Source organism: Elgaria multicarinata, chromosome 17 (assembly GCF_023053635.1).
Source record: "Elgaria multicarinata webbii isolate HBS135686 ecotype San Diego chromosome 17, rElgMul1.1.pri, whole genome shotgun sequence".
Lineage (NCBI taxonomy): Eukaryota > Metazoa > Chordata > Lepidosauria > Squamata > Anguidae > Elgaria > Elgaria multicarinata.
Window position 1 is genome coordinate 11776985 of NC_086187.1, and position 24159 is coordinate 11801143.

A 24159-nucleotide genomic window follows, 5' to 3' on the forward strand; every position below is an offset into this window, starting at 1 on the left:
CCAATCAGCTTGTGCCGGCTTTCCCGGTTGCTAGGGCAGGATTTCTCCCTTTCTTTGAAGGGGTCTTCAGCGTAGAGGTAAGGTCTATAGCGCCATCTACTCTCACTTCCAGTGAAAATGCAGCGCCATCCTTCCCTATGATAAGTGCCGTGTGACGCCGCTCTAAACCTTGGCTAGAAAACAACCGCCACCTACCTACATGCCATGGCGATGTTCACACTGGAAGTGCCGAAGACGCTCCGGTGGTGCCTGCTCATCTCTAAACGGCTTCCATCTCTATGGGTGTTTAAAAGGCGACGAGACGGGGAGGCTCGGCCGAGGCGTCTGGGCGGGCCTCGGGCGACGCCCAGCCAATGAGAGCGGCTGCGTCGGAAGCGGCTGCCCAATGAGGAGCCGGGAGGGCAGAGCCCGCGCTGAACGTCTCGCCTCAGGCGGTGGGGTCCGCTGAGCGCATCTGTGAGGCGGTTATTCGTTGGGAGGAAGAGACGGAGCGGCTATGAGGATGGCGGCGCTGGCGAGCGCGGCCGAGCGGGCTGTACTGGTGAGAGAGAGAGAGAGAGAATGAGAGAGAGAGAGAGAGAGAGAGAGATGAGGCCGCGGTTGCCATGGTGACCGCTGTCGGGGTGCCCCATAGCCGGCGCCCCCTTCCCGGTCGCTGAGGGGAGCCGGGCCCCCTCACCTAGTCCTGAGGGACCGGCTCCGACTGACATTTCCAGTCAGAGCGGTTGGTGTGTGTGTGTGTGTGACGTCATCCGCGCCCGCACCGGCTGTGTGTGCGTGACGTCATCAGCGCAGGCATCGTCAACGTGCATGTGCGATGTCAACACTAGCGTTAGGTTTTGTTTCCCCCTCCACGAAATATGGTTATTATGAAATAATATTACTAAATATTGAATCGTGTATTGTTATTATGAATAATATTTACTTATTTATTTATTGCATTTATATCCTGCCTTTTTTTCCTCCAAGGAACCCAAGGCGGCGTACGATAATCCTTCTTTTAGGAGATTCGTAAAATTAACTCTCTGGGTGATTTTAAAGCAGCTTTAAAGACTAGCCTTTTCCGGCAGGCCTATCCAGACCAATGGAAAATCAAGAATTTTTAAGATGTATTGATTCTTGTTCTAATGTTGTTCCCCGCCTCGATCTAAAGGGAGAGGCGGGTAAGAAATAATAATAATAATAATAATAATAATAATAATAATAATTAATACCATTTTATCCTCACAACAACCACCCTGTGAGGTGGGTTGGGCTGAGAGTCACCCAGTGGGTTTCCATGGCTGAATAAGGGACTAGAACCCGGATCTCCCAACTCCCAACACTTTAGCCACTGTACCACACTGGCTCTCTAGTCCATATAATAGCATTTATAGCCTGCTTATGTTCTTCCAATATTCTTCCCAATTGTTCAGGGCGATATATTGTAGCTGGAAGTGTTTTTATGCTGTGTTTTAATATTGTGTTTTTAATATTGTATTTTAATGTTAATTTATTTATTTTATTTATTTATTTTATTACATTTATATACCACCCCACAGCCGAAGCTCTCTGGGCAGTTAATGAGCCTCTGAGAGATTCTGTTATATTCAACGGTATTTAAATGTTACGGAAAAATGAATATGTGGTTCTTCCCCCACCCATTTGGCCCTCACAACAACCCTGTGATGTAGGATAGGCTGAGAGAGAGTGTAACTGGCCCCAAATCACCCAGGTTGGTTGGGGAGTTGGACTGGAATCTCTTATGCTGTAATGGTGGGGCTCCTCCCACCCACTCCTCTCTATGCATACATTTTTTTGAGCCAGGGTGATATAGTGGTTAGAGCGTGTGTGAGACCCTGATTCTAATCTCGCAGCCTTACCTACCTTACAGAGAAGAAACTTCCTGACTGTTAGAGCAGTACGACAATGGAACCCATGACCTAGGGAGGTCGTGGGCTTTCCCACACTAGAGGCCTTCAAGAGGCAGCTAGACAGCCATCTGTCAGGGATGCTTTAATGCGGATTCCTGCATTGAGCAGGGGGTTGGACTCGATGGCCTTGTAGGCCCCTTCCAACTCTACTCTGCTATGATTCTATGAATTGTTGTGAGTATCAAATGTGGCGGGGACGGGGGTATATATGCCACTTTAAGATTCTTGGAAGTGTGGAGGGATATAACTATAATGTAATGCATCTTTCTCCCACCCCGCCACTTCCTCTTTATCCTCCCCCCTGCCCCGGCATTTAGTGGAACTGAGAGGGACATAGGAAGCGGCTTATATTGTGTCAGTCTATTAGTCCATCTAGTCTTTTTCGACACCGACGGGCAGCGGCTCCCTTGTGTTTCAGGCAGGGGTTTTCCTGCCCTATCTGGAGAAGCCAGAGGGTCAAAGCCAGGACCTTCTGTAGGCAAAGCAGGTGGCTCTCCCACCAGCGTACAGCCCTGTAAGGCTACATCTTACAAAACCACAGCAACAACAGATTGAAGTGGGAGGCATATTTAGAGCAGGCAAAAAAAGTACTTCACAGAGTATGTGATCGCCTTACAGAATTCTCTGTTACATGATATGCTTGGCTTAGATGGATTGATATGAGGATTAGATGAAGGAAGAGGATAGATCTGTCAGTGGCTATTTGTTGTGATAGTTGAAATAGAACATAAGAAGAGCCCTGCTGGATCAGACCGAGGGTCCATCCAGTCCAGCACTCTCTTCACACAGTGGCTAACCAGCCATCGGCCAGGGATGAACAAGCAGGACATGGTACAACAGCACCCTCCCAACCATGTCCCCCAGCAACTGGTGCACACAGGCTTACTGCCTCAAACCTTCATGTACAGAGGCAGTATGTCTCTGAAGTTGTCGAGTAGGACTGTACTACTTCACAATGTGTGGGGCAAAGAGGAAGAGGTCATCACGTTTATGAATTTCCCCCTAAACTCTACACAAGTCTGTTGAGTTTGGCTAAAGGGCTAAGTCATTTTTAAAGCTACTTGCACTAGTATTCAACTTAAAATGATTTTTTTCCACACATGGGTGCATTTTAAAATGTATGTGTAGATATCACATATCTGCAGGTTGAAGCAGTATAGTCCATTCAACTGTCTGTGGATTATTTATCACTTCTGCTGCATATGTAGATCTAAGTTCAGGCTTCCCTTCCCCACGGGGTAGTGGTGGTAGCACACGTAATGAATTAAACAGATGACCCCTCTTGTTCCATGTTCTGTCTCCAGCAGTGGCCAGCCAGATGTCTCTGCCAAGCATGCAAGCAAGGCGTCAAGGTGATGACTGTCCCCTATATTTTGTGCTCAAAGATGTACTGCCTCTGAACGTGGGGGATCCACTTAATAGTTGCAGCCAATTGCCACTGATAGAACGCTTCTCTCTTAATTTGACAAGCTCTTGGTTCATGCTTATGTTGCTGAAACATCTCCACATTTTAATTCTTTCTCATGAATCGCACCTGTGTACTCACATACTGAGATGTACTTATTTCTGTAAAGAAATAGCTGCCACAATGGTCTTCCTCATTGCCTCTGTGATTTCTTAAATAGCCTTCAGAGCAGTTGCTGAAAGATCTGAATAAGAGTCTGTTGTGCTCAGCCCGTTGGAATCGAAAGAACATGAGGAGGGGAGGATGGAATCCCTGAGCAGCTAGTCTGCTGCTTTGAAGCTTGTGACAACTATTAAGATTAGTAGATTAGATCCTACTGTCCTACTCTAAGTGTGAGTGTCTGAGACAGAGAGGCCTGGTTTTTCAGGACCCTGCAAACCCTGGAATGCTTTCATCTGCCTCTATTGTAATTGGTTTTCCAGCATCTGAAAGCCATGCACATGGTGGCATTTTATAAATAAGTAACAGTTAAGCATGTACACTATATGCTCCTAAGCTTCCAAAGCACCGAAGTATTTTGATTGTTTGCGGTTTATATGATACTTCAGTTTGCAAATCTTTAATTAATGGCTTAGGCTGCAATCCTATGCTCACTTTCCTGGTAATAAGCTTCAGTGAACGCAATGGGACTTGTGTCTGAGTAGACATACCTAGGATTGTATCTGCAAAAGTAAGTGCAATTTAAATTGGTGGGGCTGTGAATTAAACACCTTTATTTATTTTTAAAAAACTATTTCGGTTCTGTTATGTAACTTTAATATGGAGTGGCAGAATTACAGGTGACTGCTGAACACTGGTGAAGATGCAAAAGGGCCACATGCTTCCCAGGGCTTTGCAGCCCCAGCAGCCCTTCATATCACCCCCAAAGCCACTTCTGAAAGTTGTGGGAACCTTTGAAGTGGGAAACGATATGACTTGTGCAAATGCAGCCACAAATATAACTCGCCCACAGGTATACCCTTGAAGTATGAACTGAAGCTTTCTAGTTCTTTGGATCCTGGCCAATGACTAATAGCAGAGTTTCAAATATTATTGTATGTTATCTTATCTTTCTCTCAATATCTCAGATAAGGTAACTTTACTCATATTGAGCTGGTTTGCATAACACAACAGTCCATCGTGGGTTAAGTTAACTGTAGGTCTAGGCTCATTTTGTTAATATGCAAATATCTTAAATATCAATCAGTTAAAAGGCAGATTATTGATCATCTATAGAGAGATCCTAATATATCATTCAGTTGACAGACTTATTTGTAATGCTAACAGTCTCTTTGGAGGGTGGAGGGAAAGATGTTTAGTGTGCAATCCTATTCAGGTTTAGACAAAACGAGTCCTACAACTTGTACCATACCCCAGCCAGCTATGCTGGCTAGGGAATACTGGGAGTTGGAGTACTTATTTCTGTCTAAACTTGCATAGGATTGCACCCTTAGAAGAGCATACTCTGCTTTTGATGCTCTTCCTCTCCACTAGCAAGCACCATTCATCCCTACCCAGTGAGGATAATGCAAGGTGCATTCAAGCTCTGAAAGTAGATTTTTCACTTTCACAGTATGGCGGGCTACTGCACAGATGTGAAACTCAATATCTGATATATCAAGTAACTTCTGTGTACATCTTGCACAGGGAAACATAGACCTAGCTCTCTCCATATCAGAGAGGCATTTTGAGGGACTTGATTCAGTGCTGCTGATCAGCTGTTATCTGGGGCAAACAGGAGTAACCTACCAATTTGGCCCTACTCTGAGTCCAAGAGTAACCTACCAGTTTGGCCCTAAAGGAGTGCTCTGGAGTGAAAAATAGCAATGGAAGGCAGGAGTTCCTGACCAGTGCCGTTCTTGTTAAAAGTGAATGAGGGCACTAGCCTCATGGGAATAGGTGCAAGTTAATGATTAAAGCGGTTGTTAGAGCTGTCAGGGATCATGCGTCTCTGAGAGAATTTGTTTGTGTTCATATCTTCTGGAGAAGAATGTCCAAGGTGCCCTCCAGAAGCAAATCTTACTGTGACTTCATCACCACTTAGGGGCCCAAAAATTCAACAGTATCCAGAGGATGACGTATACTGCTTTTGGTTTTGTCCTAGGGAAACAAACAGACTTTTGTCAGCATTCCTATTTGTTGACATTCCTCTTCAAACCTACCTATCCTAAAATTCTCTAGGAAATTCCACCAGTTTATGCAGCCAGAAATGTTGTGGTTAGAAAGTTGTTGGTTTTGGAAATACATGTTTTGTACACAGTTTATCTTGTCAAACTTGGAAGATGGGATGGGAACGGGTCTAGGAGATATGCTGAATTTAAGTCAAGCTTCACTGATCACTGGAAATTCCACATAAACCTCACCTCCATGACTGTTGGGATGTTATTTTTTTTAGGTAAAAGTTCAATTTCCTAAGATTTTTATTAGGCCAGTCCCATTTTTGCAGTAGAAGATATAATTCTAACTATGAAGTGTAGTTCTTTGTTCTGTGTTTACAGCTTTGTAATCAAAGAGTAACTTTTTCTCAGGGCAGAGATCAGAACATCAGAAATGTTGCCCTCTCAGAAGAGAACTGCTTTGTACCTGATCCATGTAACAAAGAGGACATTCTGTGCCTTGTGGGCTCAGAAAAGACTTGTGAGATCTGTTGGGTTATTGTGCCAGAACTTTTCTCCTTCTGGAACTCTGTTTGTGCTCAGAAACAAACACACATCACACAGGTCTTATACAGCAGAGCTGGTTTATTTCTTTCAGGCTTCTGTGCAGTTCAATTCAGATCAGTTCAGATCAGCACACTGAGGCATACACAGAGAGCAGTGATCATAGAGCAGTGATCAGTGAGCAGTGATCATAGAGCAGTGATCAGTGAGCAGTGATCAGTTCCATTTTACACAAGTGAGAAACTATATACAGATCTACACAATTCTTATCTACATTACATACAGCTGTGATGAGGCTAACTTAGAATCTTGGGAAGGTTCCCAGAACAGCCTCTATCTCAAGGTAATTGCCCACAGATATACTTTCTCTGTTTAACCCTGAGATAGCCATACACACACAATTTTAATGACTAAGCAAGTATTTCTTTTCATATACTTAACAGTCCTCTTCTTGTGCATGTTGTTTAAATTGTGTTACAATCTGAGACCTAGCTTTAAAGCATCTTTTTTTGTTTTACTATTGAACGTTCCACCTGTCCTTTCTCATTTTGTTTTACTTTGAATACTCATTTACTGGTAATGGCTTTACGACCTTCAGGTAAAGGTACTAGCTCTCACGTTTCATTTTTTTCTATTGCTCTGATTTCTTCTGACATTGTTTCATGCCAGCCCTGAGCTTCTGTAGGTTCCATTTCTTGAATTTCTTCAAATGAAGTAGGTTCATAGGCTATTAGTAAAGCTCTATGAGAAACCTGTTTGCTTTGGTATTCATCTGAATAACGAATTGGAGCTTTGCGTTCCCTTTCTGGTCGCTTTGGCATAGTTACAGGCACAGTTTTTTCCTTTACAGTTTCTTCCCCCTCCCTCTCTTGCTGAGATTGTTCAGGAATTTCTTCTGTTTCTACAGCTTTCTGTTCTACAGGCAAACTTACATACTGTTTTGTTTCTTGCATTTGTTCATGAAAAACTACATCTCTGCTCACAATTACACTTTTGTGATATGGAGACCACAAACGATAGCCTTTTGTTTGTGTATCATATCCTAACAGTTTATATTTCAAACCTCTCTGAGCTAGTTTTCTTGGTCTGTTTTCTTTCTGAATATGAGCAAAACATTTACTTCTAAAAACTCTTATATGTGACACTTTAGGTTTTCTTTTGTAAAACATTTCATATGGAGTTTTTTCATGTACAGAGTGGTAAAGCCTGTTTAACAAATAATTTGAGGTGGACAAAGCTTCTGCCCAGAACAGGTTAGACAATCTTGACTCTTTCAATAGAGCTCTTAACATGTTCTGCAAGGTTCTGTTTTTCTTTTCTGCAACTCCATTTTGAAATGGTGAATATGGAGCAGTAAGGTCATGTTGTATACCCTCATCAGTGAGGAATTTTTTAAATTGGTTGCTGAGAAATTCACCTCCCCGGTCCGTTCTTAGATTAGCTATAGGTTCTTTAAATCTATTTTTATTCTACTTAACAAACGCTTTAAACTTTCCAAAAGTTTCACTCTTCTGTTTTAACACATACACAAATCTAAATCTACTGTAATCATCAACAATAGACAAGAAAAATCTGTTTCCTCCTTGACTTGTCTCAAAAGGACCTGCAAGATCTGCATGTATTAATTCAAAAATTCTTTTTGTTGTTCTCTCACTATGTTTTGGAATGTTTGACTTATGACACTTGGTTTCACTGCATACATTACATTCTACATAGTTAGAACATGGTTTGATTTTCACCCCTTCACACAATTCTGGAATCTTAGAAATTGTTTTATAGTTAGCATGACCAAACCTTTTATGAGTTAAATGGATACACTCTTGGTGTGGTTTGCAATTGGCTATTGTTTTTGTTGTGACTTTGCTGGCTACAACTTCATTTTCTGTACAAGTATTAATTACATACAAAGATTCTTTCATTATTCTCTGCACACACACCTTGTTTCCCTGTTTTATAGTACAATTTTCTTCAGTAAAACAAACCTCATACTCCATTTCTGTTAACTGAAACACACTTAGAAGGTTTGTTTCTAATTCTGGTACATATAAAACACTTTGTAGTTCAACTCCCAGACAATCAAAATATACATTACTCACACCACAAATCTGGATTTTTGTTCCATTTGCAAGGGTAACACACTTTTGCTCTGAAGTAGAAGTTTCTAAGGTTACAAATGAAAGTTTGTCTTTTGCCATACTTATTGAAGCCTTAGAGTCTAAAAACCAAGGATTCATTGTCTCTTTGATTCTTGCTAGAAGACACTTCTTTTTTGATTCAGCTTCATTCATGTTGTTTTCTTCTCTCCACTTTGCTGTCAACAGCTTTTTCTTCTTGTTGTTGCAATCCCGCCGTAAATGTTCCGTGGAACCACAATTAAAGCATTTCCTTGCCTTTAATGCAGCCACCACATCAGAAGATTTATGGCTTTGTTGAAATTCAGCCACAGGATGTTTAAAACTCTGTTGTTTTGAAGCTTGTCTTCTTTCATAGGTTTCCAGTAGTTTTCCAGCTACATACTCGAGGGTTAAATTTTTCTCCTCTTGACTTTCCATCATGGTGACAACCGCGTCGTACGATGAATCAAGACTTGACAAAATCACATAGACTTGATGTATAGTTGTAAACTCCATCCCTCGTGCCCTGAGTTGATTGAAGATTTCTCTCATGCTTTTCAAATGGTTTGACATAGACTCCCTTGGTTTCAGCTTCATTCCATACAGTTTCCGGGTTAGAATTACTTTACTGCCCGCTGTTTCTCTTTGATATACAGCTTGTAGCGCATTCCAGCACTCTTTTGATGTATTCAAAAACTGAATGAAGGAAATTTGAGAGTCTTCTATAGCTAATGCAATAACTGCCATTGCTTTTGCATCGTCCTTAAACTATTTAGCATTCTGTGGATCTGCTCTATCTGGTGGATCCTCTGTGACTACATACCACAGTTCAGCTTGAATCAGATACATTTGTATTTTGTAAGACCATAATGCATAGTTAGAGTCATTCAGCTTTTCTAACAATTGATGCAAACCAGACATATTAGCTCCTGCCATTTCCTCTGCTTTAGGAATTTGTATCTCACCGTCCTTCTGCTCAGAGTCCTCTTCAGAGTCAGCCGACTGAGATTTTTCCTCACTTTGCAGCACTGGCTTTAGCTTGATGTCTTCTTCTATCAACAGTTTTCTGTTTTAGCAGACTCCTGGTTCTGGTTCTGATACTGCACCATTCCCATCAAGTTCTGGTTCTTCTGCCTGGGTTAGGCTGGCGTAGGCTTCCTGGACTGGACTGGGCCCATAACCTTTGTTGGGTTATTGTGCCAGAACTTTTCTCCTTCTGGAACTCTGTTTGTGCTCAGAAACAAACACACATCACACAGGTCTTATACAGCAGAGCTGGTTTATTTCTTTCAGGCTTCTGTGCAGTTCAATTCAGATCAGTTCAGATCAGCACACTGAGGCATACACAGAGAGCAGTGATCATAGAGCAGTGATCAGTGAGCAGTGATCATAGAGCAGTGATCAGTGAGCAGTGATCAGTTCCATTTTACACAAGTGAGAAACTATATACAGATCTACACAATTCTTATCTACATTACATACAGCTGTGATGAGGCTAACTTAGAATCTTGGTAAGGTTCCCAGAACAGCCTCTATCTCAAGGTAATTGCCCACAGATATACTTTCTCTGTTTAACCCTGAGATAGCCATACACACACAATTTTAATGACTAAGCAAGTATTTCTTTTCATATACTTAACAAGATCCGCATCCGTGCTATGGAAGGACATGAATGGAAACCCTGTGGTTTCCAGGCAAAAAACATACCTGTGAATCTTGCAGTAGTGTTAAATACAAGATATTTAACTTGCATAACTGTTGACTGGGCAAGATGTCCATTTAAAAAGTTTGCATGATCATCGGGGGAGTGGAACTTGGAATAGAGAAAACAAGCACTAGCACATACACGAACCAAAGAAAAGCAAAAAGAAACAGAGAGACTACAAACAGCAAATAATTTCTCAATTATTCTCGCTCTTTCTCTCCTTCCTTCCTAACACTCCATGAGCTAGCAAAGGAATGAGTTCCAGGGTGGGGACAAATGGGTTATATGATTTGCAATCCCCTCCCCCTAAGCACTGTGATTGGAGGGGGGGACAGGGAGGACGCTAAGGCTATTAGTTAGTCACAGATGTCAATCTCAAAACTACACCTCCCTCCCCTGTCAGCATCTTCCTAATATGGAAAAGTGTTCAGTTAGTCCATCAAGTTAAAGCGACCCCTCACGAAGCCTAAAAAACCTTCAGATACCTTTGGAACTCTGAACGACCTTCACTCCACACCACGGAGATCCAATATCCGCTCCGTGAGATCAGACCTCCAACAGACCCTTGGATTTGCTGAGCAGAGCACACGCCCCTATTGTCTGCCAGTCTGTTTCTAGCCCAAATTTAAGGTGCTGATTTAACCTTTAAAGCCCTAAAGAGCTTGGGGCCAGTTACCTGAAGGAGTGTCTCCTATATTTAGTTCTCCAGACCTTAAGGTTATCTGAAGTCCTTCCACAGGTGCCCCAGTGGTAGTGGTCCATCTATAGAATGTCCTCCCTACAGAGGCTCACCTGTCATCTACATTATGGTCTTTTCAGGGCAAGAGGAAGACATATCATCCCACATACTAAATAACATCTCATGAAATCTCTTTGTGCATCATGCTGTAGATTCCTATTTTTGAGTATTTCACAGAAAGATGAGGTATGCATGCTGGATCTTTAAAACTATATTTTCTTTCCATGCAGGAAGAGGAATTCAAATGGCTTTTACGAGAGGAGGTTCATGCTGTCCTTCGGCAACTGCAAGATATTTTGAAGGTAGTTTCAAAAGAGGCCTGCTTTCTCTTGACTGCTTTTCTTTGTCTACAGTCTTCCATTTACTCAGCTTACTAGCAACTTCTCAGGCTTCTATACACACTACAAAACAGCTTCAAATTTCCTGTGGGCTCTGTTTTTTTGGTTACCTCTTCTATACTTATGCTGATATGATTGGATTCGCATAAGCAGGTATGGCCACCAGCCAGGGCCAAGCACAGGTTTCACCAGGAAAGAGCAAAATGTATGCCTATCCAGCAAGCCTTATAAGTAGAAATTAAAAAGGACCTAAGGGCTGCTGGTTGTAAACTGGTGATTTCTCTCTTGCTACCCATTCTAGATATCAGGATTGCAACTTTGAAAAGTAAAATTTTGGATAATCGTGTGTTTTTTTTTAAAAAAAAACTCAACACACCCTAAAATAGCATATGGAGATGGAAAGTACTTTATGAGATGAAGTTAACTTTTAGAAACAGGAAGTTCTGATGCATCTGATCAAAGCATTCAGAGGAAAGACAATAGAGGTGTGGCCTGGTAGGTAAGGTTAATTTATTTTTGCAGGGAGCAGAATTGTGTGTCCATTTTCTTAGTGTCTGACTCAAGGAGAAGAAAACCTTACAGGGGCAACTAATATCTCTGGCACTTGTTCTCCTTCTCTTTCTCGCTCAGGAGGCTTCACATCGGTTTACTTTGCCTGTGAGTGGCTCAGAGGGACCCATCAAACAAGAGAACTTTATTCTGGGTAGTTCAAAGTACGTACTGAGATCTCGGTGTCCGACATGCTTTGCAATTGTCTCATCGTAGCAGCCAGGGAGGTGAGGCAGTGTGGAACTGCGTCTCATTCATTTTTTTGCTGATGCCTATGATGGAAAGGCTCTGTTCTTGGAAGCCTGGCCACCGTAGTCTTAACCCTCAAATGACCTGGCGATAACGTCGTTGCAAGGGTGGTGGCCCAATCTCCCAACCCAGTCTCCCAGAATGACACTGCATCTGGATCATTTTGGTGTTAAAAATATGGTGGCTGGGCTACAAGAAGTGGAGCTGTGCTGATGTCTCCAACTGTGTTTGCTGCATTGCCAAAATAAAGTTAAAAAACGCAACGAAAAACCGATCGCTGGCATTACTATGCTAAAAATAAGTGCTCTCCCCCACTCAGAATGGCGGCAAAGTTTGTTCCATACCCCCCTCAAAAAACTCCCCCAGTGAATTCGCCCTCTGTTTTGGAGGGCCCTTCCTCCTACCTTTAGGATTTGTTGAACAAAGGATTCAGTTGATCTTTGTCCAGCCTTAGTTTGAGATAAGATGAGTACACTAGAACAGATTACATACAGTGCTTGGCACTTTATTTAGGGCAGCGTGCCTCCCATAATCAGATCCCTAACTAGGCCCAGTTTATGTTCCTGTTGTTGTGGTGGAAACAAAGGCTTATGTCTAAATAATAAACAGAGCTTGGATTGCTAAATCAGGTTTGCCATGAGTATACAAGGGCACTGTTTGTAATATGTTGGCAACTGATAAAAGGCTAGGAAGTAGTACAAAGCCTCTGTTGCTGATCTTCTTTGTAAACTGTAAACATTTATTTTATTTATTTAAGGATTTTTATGCCGCCATTCAGCCAAAAATGGACCCAGGCAGGGTGGAGAGGTGCCTGGCTGCTGCTTCCTCCCTCGCTGGTGGCCTCTGCAGAGACAGTTGGTGGCAGGAGGGAGGGGGCTCTCAGCTGGAGCTGGACCCAGGCACGGTGGAGAGGTGCCTGGCTGCTGCTTCCTCCCTCATCCCATCTCTAAGCAGTTTTGATTTGTTCTTTCAGCCTTTTGTATTTGCCAGTGTATACATCACCAGAGGCCTTTGGACACTGGATGCATTTCAGCCATATTAACAGTAGTGTCTTTTTATTTCAGTGCTGACCAGGTGAAGGGAGTCCTGATACTTCAGGGAGATGCCCTGTGCCAGGCGGTAAGCATGTGTTCATGCAACTTTTATTTGCAGGGGCATGGTGGGCGCCTCCCTAATGTACTGGGCAAGAGAATTCCATCTCCTTCCTCTCCAACCCTCTTGACGTGTTCACCAGATGTACGCTCAGAGGATCCCACCTTATTGTTTACTTGTAGTAATAAAATAAAGAACTGACTGGCATCGTTTGCTTGCAGGAGCCTTTGTCCTCTGCCTTGCCTAACGAATTGGGACAAAAGCCTGCTCTGTTAATATTGCTCAGGCTGTTCCCCTTTAGAAGAGGAAGCTTCTCAGCCAGTTCTCTATCACAGAGCTGGTTCAGGAGAGAACTAGGTTGAAAGGTCAGCCTGTCCACGTATAGCAGTTGCTTTTGGTCTTCGTTTCCATTTCCTGTAAACAATGCAACTAGCACAACACCAAACAACATACATTGTGCAGGTATTCACGGATGGTTCGTGATACTTGGGCGTGGGTTCCTCATAGAGCTAAGCAAAAAGGCTTTCTTCAGCTTTGGTCTACTATCAGTGTACTGCAGATAAATGTTCCCTTTCCCCAAGGGGTTGGTTAGAATAAATTTCAGAGGACATTTTTGTGCCCCTGTGAACTGTTAAGAACATAAGAACTGCCCTGCTGGATCAGACCAAAGGTCCATCTAGTCCAGCAGTCTGTTCACACAGTGGCCAACCAGCCATCGGCCAGGGACCAGCAAGCAGGACATGGTGCAATAGCACCCTCCCGCCCATGTTCCTCAGCCACTGGTGCACACAGGCTTACTGCCTTGGATACTGGAGGTAGCACACAACCATCAGGGCCAGTAGCCATGGATAGCCTTCTCCTCCGGGAATTTATCCAACCCCTTTTGAAGCCATCTAGATTGGTGGCCATCACTACATCTTGTGGTAGTGAGTTCCATAATTTAACTCTGCGCTGTAGGGTTATAAATCTCTGTGTTGCTTCACAGGTAACGTGTACTTTCAGAGCCTGCAGCTTCTCAGGTTCCTGCCTGCTAAATAACAGCTTCTCAGCCAATGATCTAGCCGGGTGTTGCATCTTCCCCTACCCCATTTCGTTGGTGAACTGTTCATCCAGGCAAAGCCTTCCAACAGGTGGCCGTGGCCCCTGGCAAGTGAGGCTCCAGGAACTCTGCCCACTTCAGAGCATTGTTGTTTTGTGGCATATAAAGCGGGCCGTGTTTTGTATACAGTAGCCAATTTATCTGGTATCATGACTTTCCTAACTCAGAGAACTAGCATTTGGCAGATGCATCCAGTTTGATGAGGCCGACTAGGATGTATTGCTGCAGCTGAGCACAAGTTCCTTCATGGCTTGATTGTCACAAAATATCCTTGCATAGGTAGCGAACAAAATCATTTCCACCCAGCCACCATGATGGGGGTCTCCTCCCCCCAAAAACCTGTCTATCCCCAACCTTTGCTTACTAATCATCATTCTGCATTTTTATTTATTTATTTATTGTGTTTGTATCCCACCTTTTTTCCTCCAAGGAACTCTCTTTCTATTGACCTGCTGTGGAAATGATGCCTCTAATTCAGAACTGCTAGGGCTCTGCATATGATATTAATGACCAGCAATTAGGTGTGCGTGGGGTGGACTTTGAGGGAACCGTGCTGGACTTAACATTGGCAAGACGCATTTGTGTGTGTTTTCCCTTTACCACCCCTCTCTTCCTTTCTCAGGATATTAACTTGAAAATGCCCAGGAATAACCAGCTCCTACACTTTGCGTTCCGAGATGACAAGCAATGGAAACTACAGCAGGTATCATGACTGTGCCCCATGTCTCCTGACATTCTTTGTGCAAAGCTCTTTCTTCAAAGGGAGAAAGGAGGAAGTTGCTTCTTGGGAGTGATAAACCAGGAGGCCCTTGTGTGGTGGAGTGAAAAATGTGCAAGATGTCCCTTCCACCCTCGGTGTCTTTCTTAATTGTCCCACCACTGAGAGAAGAGCCGGAAGTCACGTTTCATGTATTGTTTTAATTTATTGTGAGCTTTCTAGGAGACTGAAAGGTGAATATAAATCTTTGAAATTAAAGACATCAATGTAAACTAGCAAAATTGGCTGCCAGTCCATGTCCGGGCCCGATTCAAAGTGCTGGTATTGACATTTAAAGCCCTAAACAGTTTGGGGCCAGGTTATTTGAAGGAACGCCTCCTCCCATATGTACCTGCCCAGACCTGAAGATCATCTACAGGGGCCCTTCTCCGTGAGCCCCTGCCAAAGGAAGTGAGGCAGGTGGCTACTAGGAGGAGGGCTTTCTCCGCTGTGGCACCCCGGCTGTGGAATGAGCTCCCCAGAGAGGTCCGCCTGGCGCCTACACTGTACTCCTTTCGTCGCCAGCTGAAGCCCTTTTTATTTTCTCAGTATTTTAACACTTAATTTTAACTTAAATTTAAATTTTACTGTTCTAACTCTGTATTTTAATCTTATATCAATTTTGCTGCATGCTTTTATCCTGGTTGTGCTTTTTATAATGTATTTTGTATTTGTGTTTTTAACCTGTTGGTTGTTTATTATGGTTTTAATTTTTGTGAACTGCCCAGAGAGCTTCGGCTATTGGGCGGTATAAAAATGTAATAAATAAATAAATAAATAAATAAATAGTGGCTTTTAGGTGGAGCTAGGAGCAGCTTGATGCATAGTGTTTTTGATTGTCCTTTTGTGCTTTTTCAGATTCAGGATGCAAGGAATCATGTCAACCAAGCAATCTACTTGCTTACCAACAGAGGCGCCAATTACCAATTCAAGACAGGAAGTGAGGTCCTCAAGGTGAGCCAGTGGTCTCGCTTTCCAACGAATGCCACAAAATTGGGCTTCCTTCTGTTTCCCTGAGAATAATCACCTTTCGAAATGAGGGGACATTTCACCTGTTCTGGAACTCCTGTGGTGCAGAGCTATAACTCCAAGGCATGGATAGAGCACATGTTTATACACACTAAACATGTGCTGTGTCCACGCCATGGAGCTATATTCTTTGCATCTCTTGTTACATGTACTGAGGGAATAGGGCTGGGAAGGACCTCTGCCAGAGACTTTGGAGAGCTGCTGTTTGGTCCAGACAGTTCTGGGCTAGATGGTCTGACTTCGCAGGTCTGACTTCGCAGTTCCTTTATACAAACCAGGGTGTGTGTTTTTTCCTCTTCTGCTCCAAAGATTTCATGTTTTTCTTAATGTGATGATCAATGCTGGTCAGACTTCAGGCTTATAGGACCCACTTTGTTTTTGACTAGAACCCTCAAAGTCCAGGAGGGGCAGTGGAGTCAATTACCTACTCCGCTCTGTATGCCATGTACTATATATTAAAATATAAGCCTACCTCTGAGTTGTGTAGACCAGGGATTCTAACCCCAAGGATCAAAGTGGTCAGAATCGCAGCACAAAGACTTGGTCAAAAGCAACCAATTAATGTTCATATTTTATGGGTGAGAAACACAGAGGCTAAAAGATTGCCACAAGGCCAGGCATGTGTTAATAGGTCAATTTTTCTTTTTCTCTTGTCAATTTTACTTGCTGGTATTAAACCATGGGCAGTTAGAAACCTTGGATCTACTCCAAATCACCCAGAAATCTACCAGTTGATCCTGCTTTATCTTCTGCCCATCTCTGGTTAAGGTGCCTTTTAAACGAGATTTAGATGACTAAATGGAGCCTTACGTGTTCAGGGGTACTATATATCTGAGTACCAGATGCTGAGGACAAATGCCTGGCTTACAGGAATCCTAGAGGCGTCTGCTAACCGCAATTAGAAATAGAATATTGAAGAATGGTATAAAGAAGTATGGGATATAGCTATTAATGATAAACTGACATGTAATATTAATGTGAGAAGAGGTGTAGCAAAAACGAATGATTTTGAAGGAATCTGGAAACAGTTCCTAATATTTGTGTTTTTTAAGGGAAGTGGGGAACCACCAGCAGAAGAAACTATGAGATTTTGGAAACAGGAGTAAGATCCCGAGGTGGGGTGTGTGTGCACTTTTATGTTAGGTATGATTATGTTAATTAGTTAAAGTGAAAATATACGATATTAATGTACTCAACATTTATGTAGTAATGTTGTTGTTGTTTTAATTGCAATGTTATATGTTTAAGTATTGGAAAAATAAAATATATTAAAAAAAAAGAAAAAAAAGAGAAATAGAATATTGGATTTGATGGACCTTTTGCCTAATCCAGAAGATTCGTTTTATGTTTTGGGGGGAGCCTTCAGCCAGCACCCCTACCGAATACTTCAGACTGGCTGTAGGCAAGAGTCATGGTTTGTGCTTGTGATGAAAAGGTTCCAGGTCAGGTTTGCTTGCAGGGGGCTCTTGTCACAGAATGCCCTTTACCTTTTGAATAACATGAGTTGAACTCTTCAGCCTCGTTTCCACATTAGCCTAAATAAAATTGTATGTGGCTTGTTGTTGTTTTCTCTCTCTCTCTCTCTCTCTCTCTCTCTCTCTCTCTCTCTCCACACCAGCTGATGGATGCAGTGATGTTGCAGTTGTCAAGGGCTCGAAACCGACTCACCACGCCAGCCACTTTAACCCTGCCAGAAATTGCCTCCAGCGGCCTCACGGTAATTGAAGGCTGCCAGTGTCAGCCCCTCAGGAAGGGATAAGCCAGACTTCCCAAATTCTGTGCCAAGGAAAATCTCAGTTCTGCTCTCAGAATAACGCAAGATTTGTGCATCACCCCGTTAAGCTTTTTATTGCTTTCAAAAATACAAGCTCATGGAAACCAAATCCCATTCCATACTATATTCCATATTCTGTCTGCTGATTATAAGACGATGCTGTAAGTCAGCCTTCCCAGATGTATTGGTCAACTACTCCTATCACCCTCAGCCAGTCAGTGACAAAGACATGTATATTGGCTTACACAAAAGCCATCGTTAGGACAGGACATTCACTAGCTTCTCTGTGGCCAGGACTGCATGTGACCTGTGGCAGGGGGGACAGACCCCTCCTACAAATAAGAGCCGAGAAACTCTTTGCCTTGAAGTGCTGGGCTTCTCTGCCTCTCGTTCATATTAATGCATAGCTCCTGATACGTTGCTCTTCCTGTTTAACTCCTGAGATCTCTAGAACAGAGACTGCCAGTCATTCAACAACAGGCTATCAGTGTTGGTGGCAAAGTTGCTGAATGCTGATGGCCCATTGATTTTGGCTCAGTATGGCAATTCTTATTTGCTTGCAAAATAATCCTTTACATGTCTGCTCAGAAGTAAGTCTCGTTGAGTTCAGTGGGACTTAGTTCCAGTTAAATGTGTAAAGGATTGCAGACGAAGTGTACAATCCTTTGCATGTTCAGTCATTGCTGGATCCTGTTATTTATTCATTGTATGCTTATGGTGTTTGGTGGATTTTAATTAGGGATGTGCTCCGCTTCTAATCGGACCGGAGAAGCAGTAGCGGAGCGGGGGGCTTCGCCTGCCCTTAAGGCGGAGGCGAAGAGGATTGGGGGGCCGGCGGAGCGTGGCGAAGAGGATCGAGGTGAAGGCGGATCCTTCGCCTCGATCCGGAGCTCCGCTGGAAAGGTAAGTGGGGTTTACCGGGCCCTGCCGCTGTCGCTGTCGCCCATGCGGCGACAGCAGCAGGGCCCGGTAATGCCCCCCGCCCTCCTCTCCCTTACCTGCCTCCGTCCGCGGTCCGTCAGCATCTCCAATTGAGCCCGTGGTTCCAGCAGGAAGTCTGGGCCGCACTTGCGGCCCAGACTTCCTGGTGGAACCACGGGCTCAATTGAAGACGGCAACGGACCACAGACGGAGGCAGGTAAGGCCCCCCTCCTCCTTACCGGGCTCTGCCGCCGTCGCCGCATGGATCCGGATCCGGAGCTCCGAGCGGAGCGGAGTGGGCACAGGCGGAGTGGGGGCGGGGTGGAGCGGCCCGATCCGAAAATGGCGGATCTTAAAGTGAAGCGGAGTGGGGGGTCCGTGCACACCCCTAATTTTAATTTGTTGTTTGGTTTTATATTATGAATCTATGTGATTGGAAGCTGCTCTTGGGACAGCTGATCTCTCTCTCCCTCTCTCCCCAGAAAATGTTCACTCCTGCTCTGCCTCCAGATATCCTGGTGAATTTCTACATCAACCTGAATAAGCTCTGCTTGACCGTCTATCAGCTGCATGCGCTACAGCCCAGTTCCACAAAGGTACAGGAGGGTGACCAAAGATAAGTTGTTTTGTGTGCCCCAGATGGGATTGCGTGTGTGTTCTGCATTTAACACCAGTACGTTGAGGAGGCCCAGCGGTGTTGTGAAAGTCTGTTGCACAAGCTCTCATTTGCAAGTTAATTTTTAGTGTCTCTGTAACTTATGCTTTGAGAATCAAGAAATGCTGACCCAGACAACAAGTTCTATCTAACGCTCACTGGAAAACAGGAAGAAAATAAGGACAGTATTTGCACTGAGACAGATAGGTAGATAGAGATAGATCTATTCTAGGATATATTTGAATTACAAAAATACAGATAAATTAAAAGGTTAGAGTAAATTTCTTTTGATGGTAAGAAGCTTTTCTAGCTAGTGAACCAAACCGTGAGGTGGATTTTACTCCATGGGAGCTTTGTGTGGAAGCATTAGAAGACTTAAACAATTTTGCAAGCGTCACTAGATGAGTTCAGACATATATTTTTTTCTCTGTAGTCATCTGGCCATCACAAAAGGGTCTACTGGCCAGTGTCTTGGGGATCCAGGGGTGAGGAGAAGGCAGACTGTAGCCCACTGACTGGGTATCCCTCCTAATGTCTGCCGGCTCCTAGAACATTTGCAAAGTATAGATGGCTCCCCTCTAATTTTGCTTTGCCTAAGAGGCAGAATGCTTAACTGGGTGGTTAGGCAGAATCATCCCACTTCTAACCCCTTTCTCATTTCAGCAGTAGAAAGCAGAGGACTCCTGGAGACAGAATGGGTCCCCTGGCCCTGTGCTGACTTTAAAAAAGGTTTCAACAGATTCAAGGAGGGGAGATATCAATGATAGCTATTAGCCACCACAGGCAAAGCTGGGACCTCCACATACAGAGACACATAACTTTGATTACTGGATGCTGGAGATCAACCATACCCTGCCTGTATAAAAAAGAAACAATATAGACACCATGTATTTCAATATGAGCCTGTCTGGCCTTCCGAGAGGCCCTGATCTCTGTTCTGTCCCTGCAACCCTCAGGTTCAAGAGAGACGGCCTTCTCGGCGATGGCACTGCAATTGTGGAACTTCTTTCTGATGGAGATCCACCTCTCTCTTCCCCCCCCCCCACAATATTTCAATTGATAGTAAAGACTGTTTTATTCTGGCTAGCTTTTAATCAGTGACTTGCTTTTCATTGTTTTTGCTGAAGTTCTAATGTCTCTCCCTCTTTTAACTATTGCTGTTAGTGAATATGTTGTTTTGTTTTGTTTTATATATTTTATTGTAAACCTCTTTGGTTATTGCTGAAAGAGAGGGTGTAAATGTTAAATAAACCAAACGACAACTTAACATAGATTACTTGTGGCTTAACATCTAAGACAGCGGTTCTCAACCTGTGGGTCGCGACCCCTTTGGGGGTCGAACGACCCTTTCACAGGGGTCGCCTAAGACCATCGGAAAACACATATTTCAATTTGTAACAATGAAACTACATCCTGCATATCAGATATTTACATTACGATTCATAACAGTAGCAAAATTACAGTTACGAAGTAGCAACGAAAATAATTTTATGGTTGGGGGGTCACCACAACATGAGGAACTGTATTAAAGGGTCGCGGCATTAGGAAGGTTGAGAACCACTGATCTTAGAGATTCTGAGTATGCCCGGGGAAGGGGAAGAGCTCAGTGCAAGAGCACATGCTTTTACATGCGCAAGGTGCCAGATTTAGTCCCGTGTCCCCAGGTAGGCCTGGTAAAGGGCCTAGTCTGCAACCCTGGAGAACTGCTACCAGTCAGTGTGGATGATATAAAGCTTGACAGACCAGTGGTTTGACTTAGTGTAAGGCAGCATCCTATGTTGCGCTCTTGCTCTGTAAATTTAAAATGTGCCTGTGAGCAAGATTTCTCATGAAGCGTAGGCCCACTCCTGTCCGCTGTTGTTAGGTTCCCGTTACTTTTATTTATTTATTTATTTATTTATTTATCATACTTATACCCCGCTCCTCAGCCAAAAAAGGCTCTCGGAGCGGCTTACACTTAGCAAAAAAGACAGTCCCTGCCCTCAGGCTTACAATCTAATAAAGACATGACACACAAGGAAAAGGAGTCAAGGAGGGAGGGAGGGAGGAGAGAGAAAGAAAGAGAGAGAGAGAGAGAGTGAGTCCAGCAGGAGCAGGCCCCGATGTTACTTCTGCCTGCTCCTGTCCCCTCGGTCCTTCTTCTTCCCCACAGGGCCAAGATGGCAGTTTGCCCTGTGGGGGGTGGGGGAAGAGTCCAGCAGGAGCAGGCCCCAATGTTACTTCTGCCTGCTCCTGTCCCCTTGGTCCTTCTTCCCCACAGGGCCAAGATGGCAGTTTGCCCTGTGGGGGGGGGGGGAAGAGTCCAGCAGGAGCAGGCCCCGATGTTACTTCTGCCTGCTCCTGTCCCCTCGGTCCTTCTTCTTCCCCACAGGGCCAAGATGGCAGTTTGCCCTGTGGGGGGGGGAAGAGTCCAGCAGGAGCAGGCCCCGATGTTACTTCTGCCTGCTCCTGTCCCCTCGGTCCTTCTTCTTCCCCACAGGGCCAAGATGGCAGTTTGCCCTGTGGGGGGGGGGGGGAAGAGTCCAGCAGGAGCAGGCCCCGATGTTACTTCTGCCTGCTCCTGTCCCCTCAGTCCTTCTTCTTCCCCACAGGGCCAAGATGGCAGTTTGCCCTGTGGGGGGGGGGGGGGAGAGATGCTTTTAATTTTAATTTTAATGCTTCTCCTTATCCCTGTGGTATCGCTTTAATAGCACATGTCATGAAGTGTCTCCAATTTGTAAAAACAGAATTTAACCACCATTTCCTTTGAAATTCCACGGGCCCTAATTTTTAATTCTTCTTTTAGAACTTTAGACCTGCTGGAGGATCCATTCTGCACAACCCAGGGGCCATGTTGTAAGTACCATCACAGCATGTCGGAGAAGGGAGGGCCTGCTATATTGATGGCATAGGGCGCGGCTTTGTCCGCACAGCCCACCCCCAGCCCCGTCACCCCAAAAACCCACAGCATCTCTCTCTGCAGTGAGTACAGCAACCAGAGATACGAAGTCAGCCACGTCCATAAGGTGGAGTGTGTCATACCCTGGCTGAATGATGCCCTTGTTTTCTTCACGGTGTCCCTTCAGCTATGCCAGCAGCTAAAGGACAAGGTGAGGTGGTTGAAGGAAAGGACGTGGGTGGCAAAGGACATTCCTTGTTTTGAGCCTTGGAGGAGCTGTTGATATTGAAAGTATATTGGTTTGTCGGGGCATTCAGTTCGAGGATCTACCAATGCCTGGGTTTTGTATATGGTGCTAAAAGAGGAGATGTTGAGAATAAGATAAATAGAGCTGAAGTGTACATCTACAAGTTTACGTCCTGCTGAGGTATAGATAGTAATAATTAGCAATTCTATAGTACACTAGACTATATAATGTATATGGTTTAGATTGCTTCAGCAGAATCTGTCTGTCCTTAGAGTAAAACAGAGGTAAAGACGACCAGCATCCCTGTGAAGATAGATCGGTGTTATTCCCATATTTCACATTTGAGAGGGGTGGGGGATGTGCTTAGGCTAAGAGAGCCTCTGAATTCACAGCAGAAGTTACATTTGAACCAAGGATTCCAGTTCACAGTTCCCTCTTGGATGCTCCGCTAACTAGCTCTTTAGATGGTGTGGGGCTTAGAGAGAGGGCTGACATCTTTAAAAGCTACGCGTCCATTGGTGTAAGAGCACTGCATGAAGATGGTGATGAGTTTAGACTTTAAATATCTCATCCTTGGACACAGCAGAGCTGAAAAGTCCCGTGAAGTTTGCAGGTAATTTGATCCTAAGGCAGGGGATACATCTTTTAAATAAATAAGGAACACACAGCCCTAGGGGACATGGCTTGGTGGTAGAGCACGTGCTTCCCTTTCAGAAGGTCATAGGTTCAATCCCTGGCACCTCTAGTTTGAAAGCCTTCTGAGTAGCAGGGCACGTTCTGTCCCAGAGTAGACTAGGTACTGGGCTAGACGGACCAATTTGTTTTGGTGTAAGGCAATAGCTTACTAATCCCTGGGATAACAAGGGACTTTTGCCTTGCCTCTCTTTTCACTGCAAAAAACGAACTTTATTATTGGATCGAAATCAAAGGAAACTTGCAGAGGTACGCAAGCACCAAGCTGGGAAAGATGGGTTCGCTGTCCATGTAAAGAAACGAGTCAATGAGTCCAAATTGAATAACCTTTCCTTGACCCCGCTTCTGACAGATGTTTCCATTCTCGCTTTCCAGATTGCTGTGTTTTCTGGCTACTGGAACTACACGCTCTACTGATCCTGCCTTGAACAGTGGTCCATTTGCCGTTTCAACCAGTCTCTTCCAGGGAGGAAAAAAAAATCATTGTATAAGCTATATCTGTGAGGAGTTTTAGGATTCCCACCACTCATGGTGGCTGCTGGGTAGGGCACCATGCCTAGTATTGGCATCCTTGTATGTCAGATATTATTTGTTAGCACTTTAGAAGTACACACATTTCTTTCCATGTGCATCAAGGCTGGGGTTAGGCTAATCCAGAAAACACTGCTCAGATCCCACCCACTCGAGAGAAAAAGCATGGTTGTGAACCACTGTGGAAAGTTGCTCAGGGCCGTGGCTATACTGAGAGATCCCTCCACTCCATGCTTGGTGCCTGCCCTGGATGGCAAGTGGGACCAGCTCGGGGTGTTGTGGCCACAAGGACCATTCCTTCCTTACCCATTCCTTGTCATGTTTTGGGTTTGCTATCACTTTCCATCTGCCATTCCCCCAATCTTTTGCACAAATGTGACTATTCATCTCTACAACGTTGCCCCGGAGGCACAGGGAACAGTTTTCTTTTGGTGGTGGGCTAAAACCTGCTTTTAATAAGCAGAGGCGCTCTCTTTGCCAGGTCTTCCAGTGGGACATTTTTTGCCCATCTGCCACCAAGCGCCGCAAACTCTAGATGACCTGGTGGCAGAAATGGTTGCTGCTAAACTTGTACGAATCATTCCTTGAATAAATCCATTGTAGTGAAATAAAGATCCCTGAACATTGTGATGCTTGACTTTGGAGAAAACTCCCTGACAGATTGGGGGGGGGGGAGTGTGAGAGAGAGAGATTTGGGATTTCTCATTAAGGTAACACAAACTGGTTTGATCCAGAAGGCTCAGAGCCCAATTCAAATTCTGTGCCAAGAGGA

The 24159-nt window shown here is 44.2% G+C and overlaps 1 protein-coding gene across 1 annotated transcript; it reads left to right on the forward strand.

Annotated features, from left to right (window-relative positions):
* Nucleotides 1-436: 436 nt before the first annotated feature.
* On the forward strand, nt 437-24001 carry ROGDI (rogdi atypical leucine zipper). Its single transcript, XM_063143282.1, has 11 exons — nt 437-541; nt 10806-10877; nt 11544-11626; nt 12776-12830; nt 14525-14605; nt 15518-15613; nt 17307-17405; nt 18866-18979; nt 21824-21873; nt 22001-22127; nt 23232-24001. Exons 1-11 carry the CDS (start codon nt 497-499, stop codon nt 23271-23273), a joined length of 864 nt encoding a protein of 287 aa, XP_062999352.1. The 5' UTR covers nt 437-496; the 3' UTR covers nt 23274-24001.
* The last annotated feature ends 158 nt before the right edge of the window (nt 24002-24159 follow it).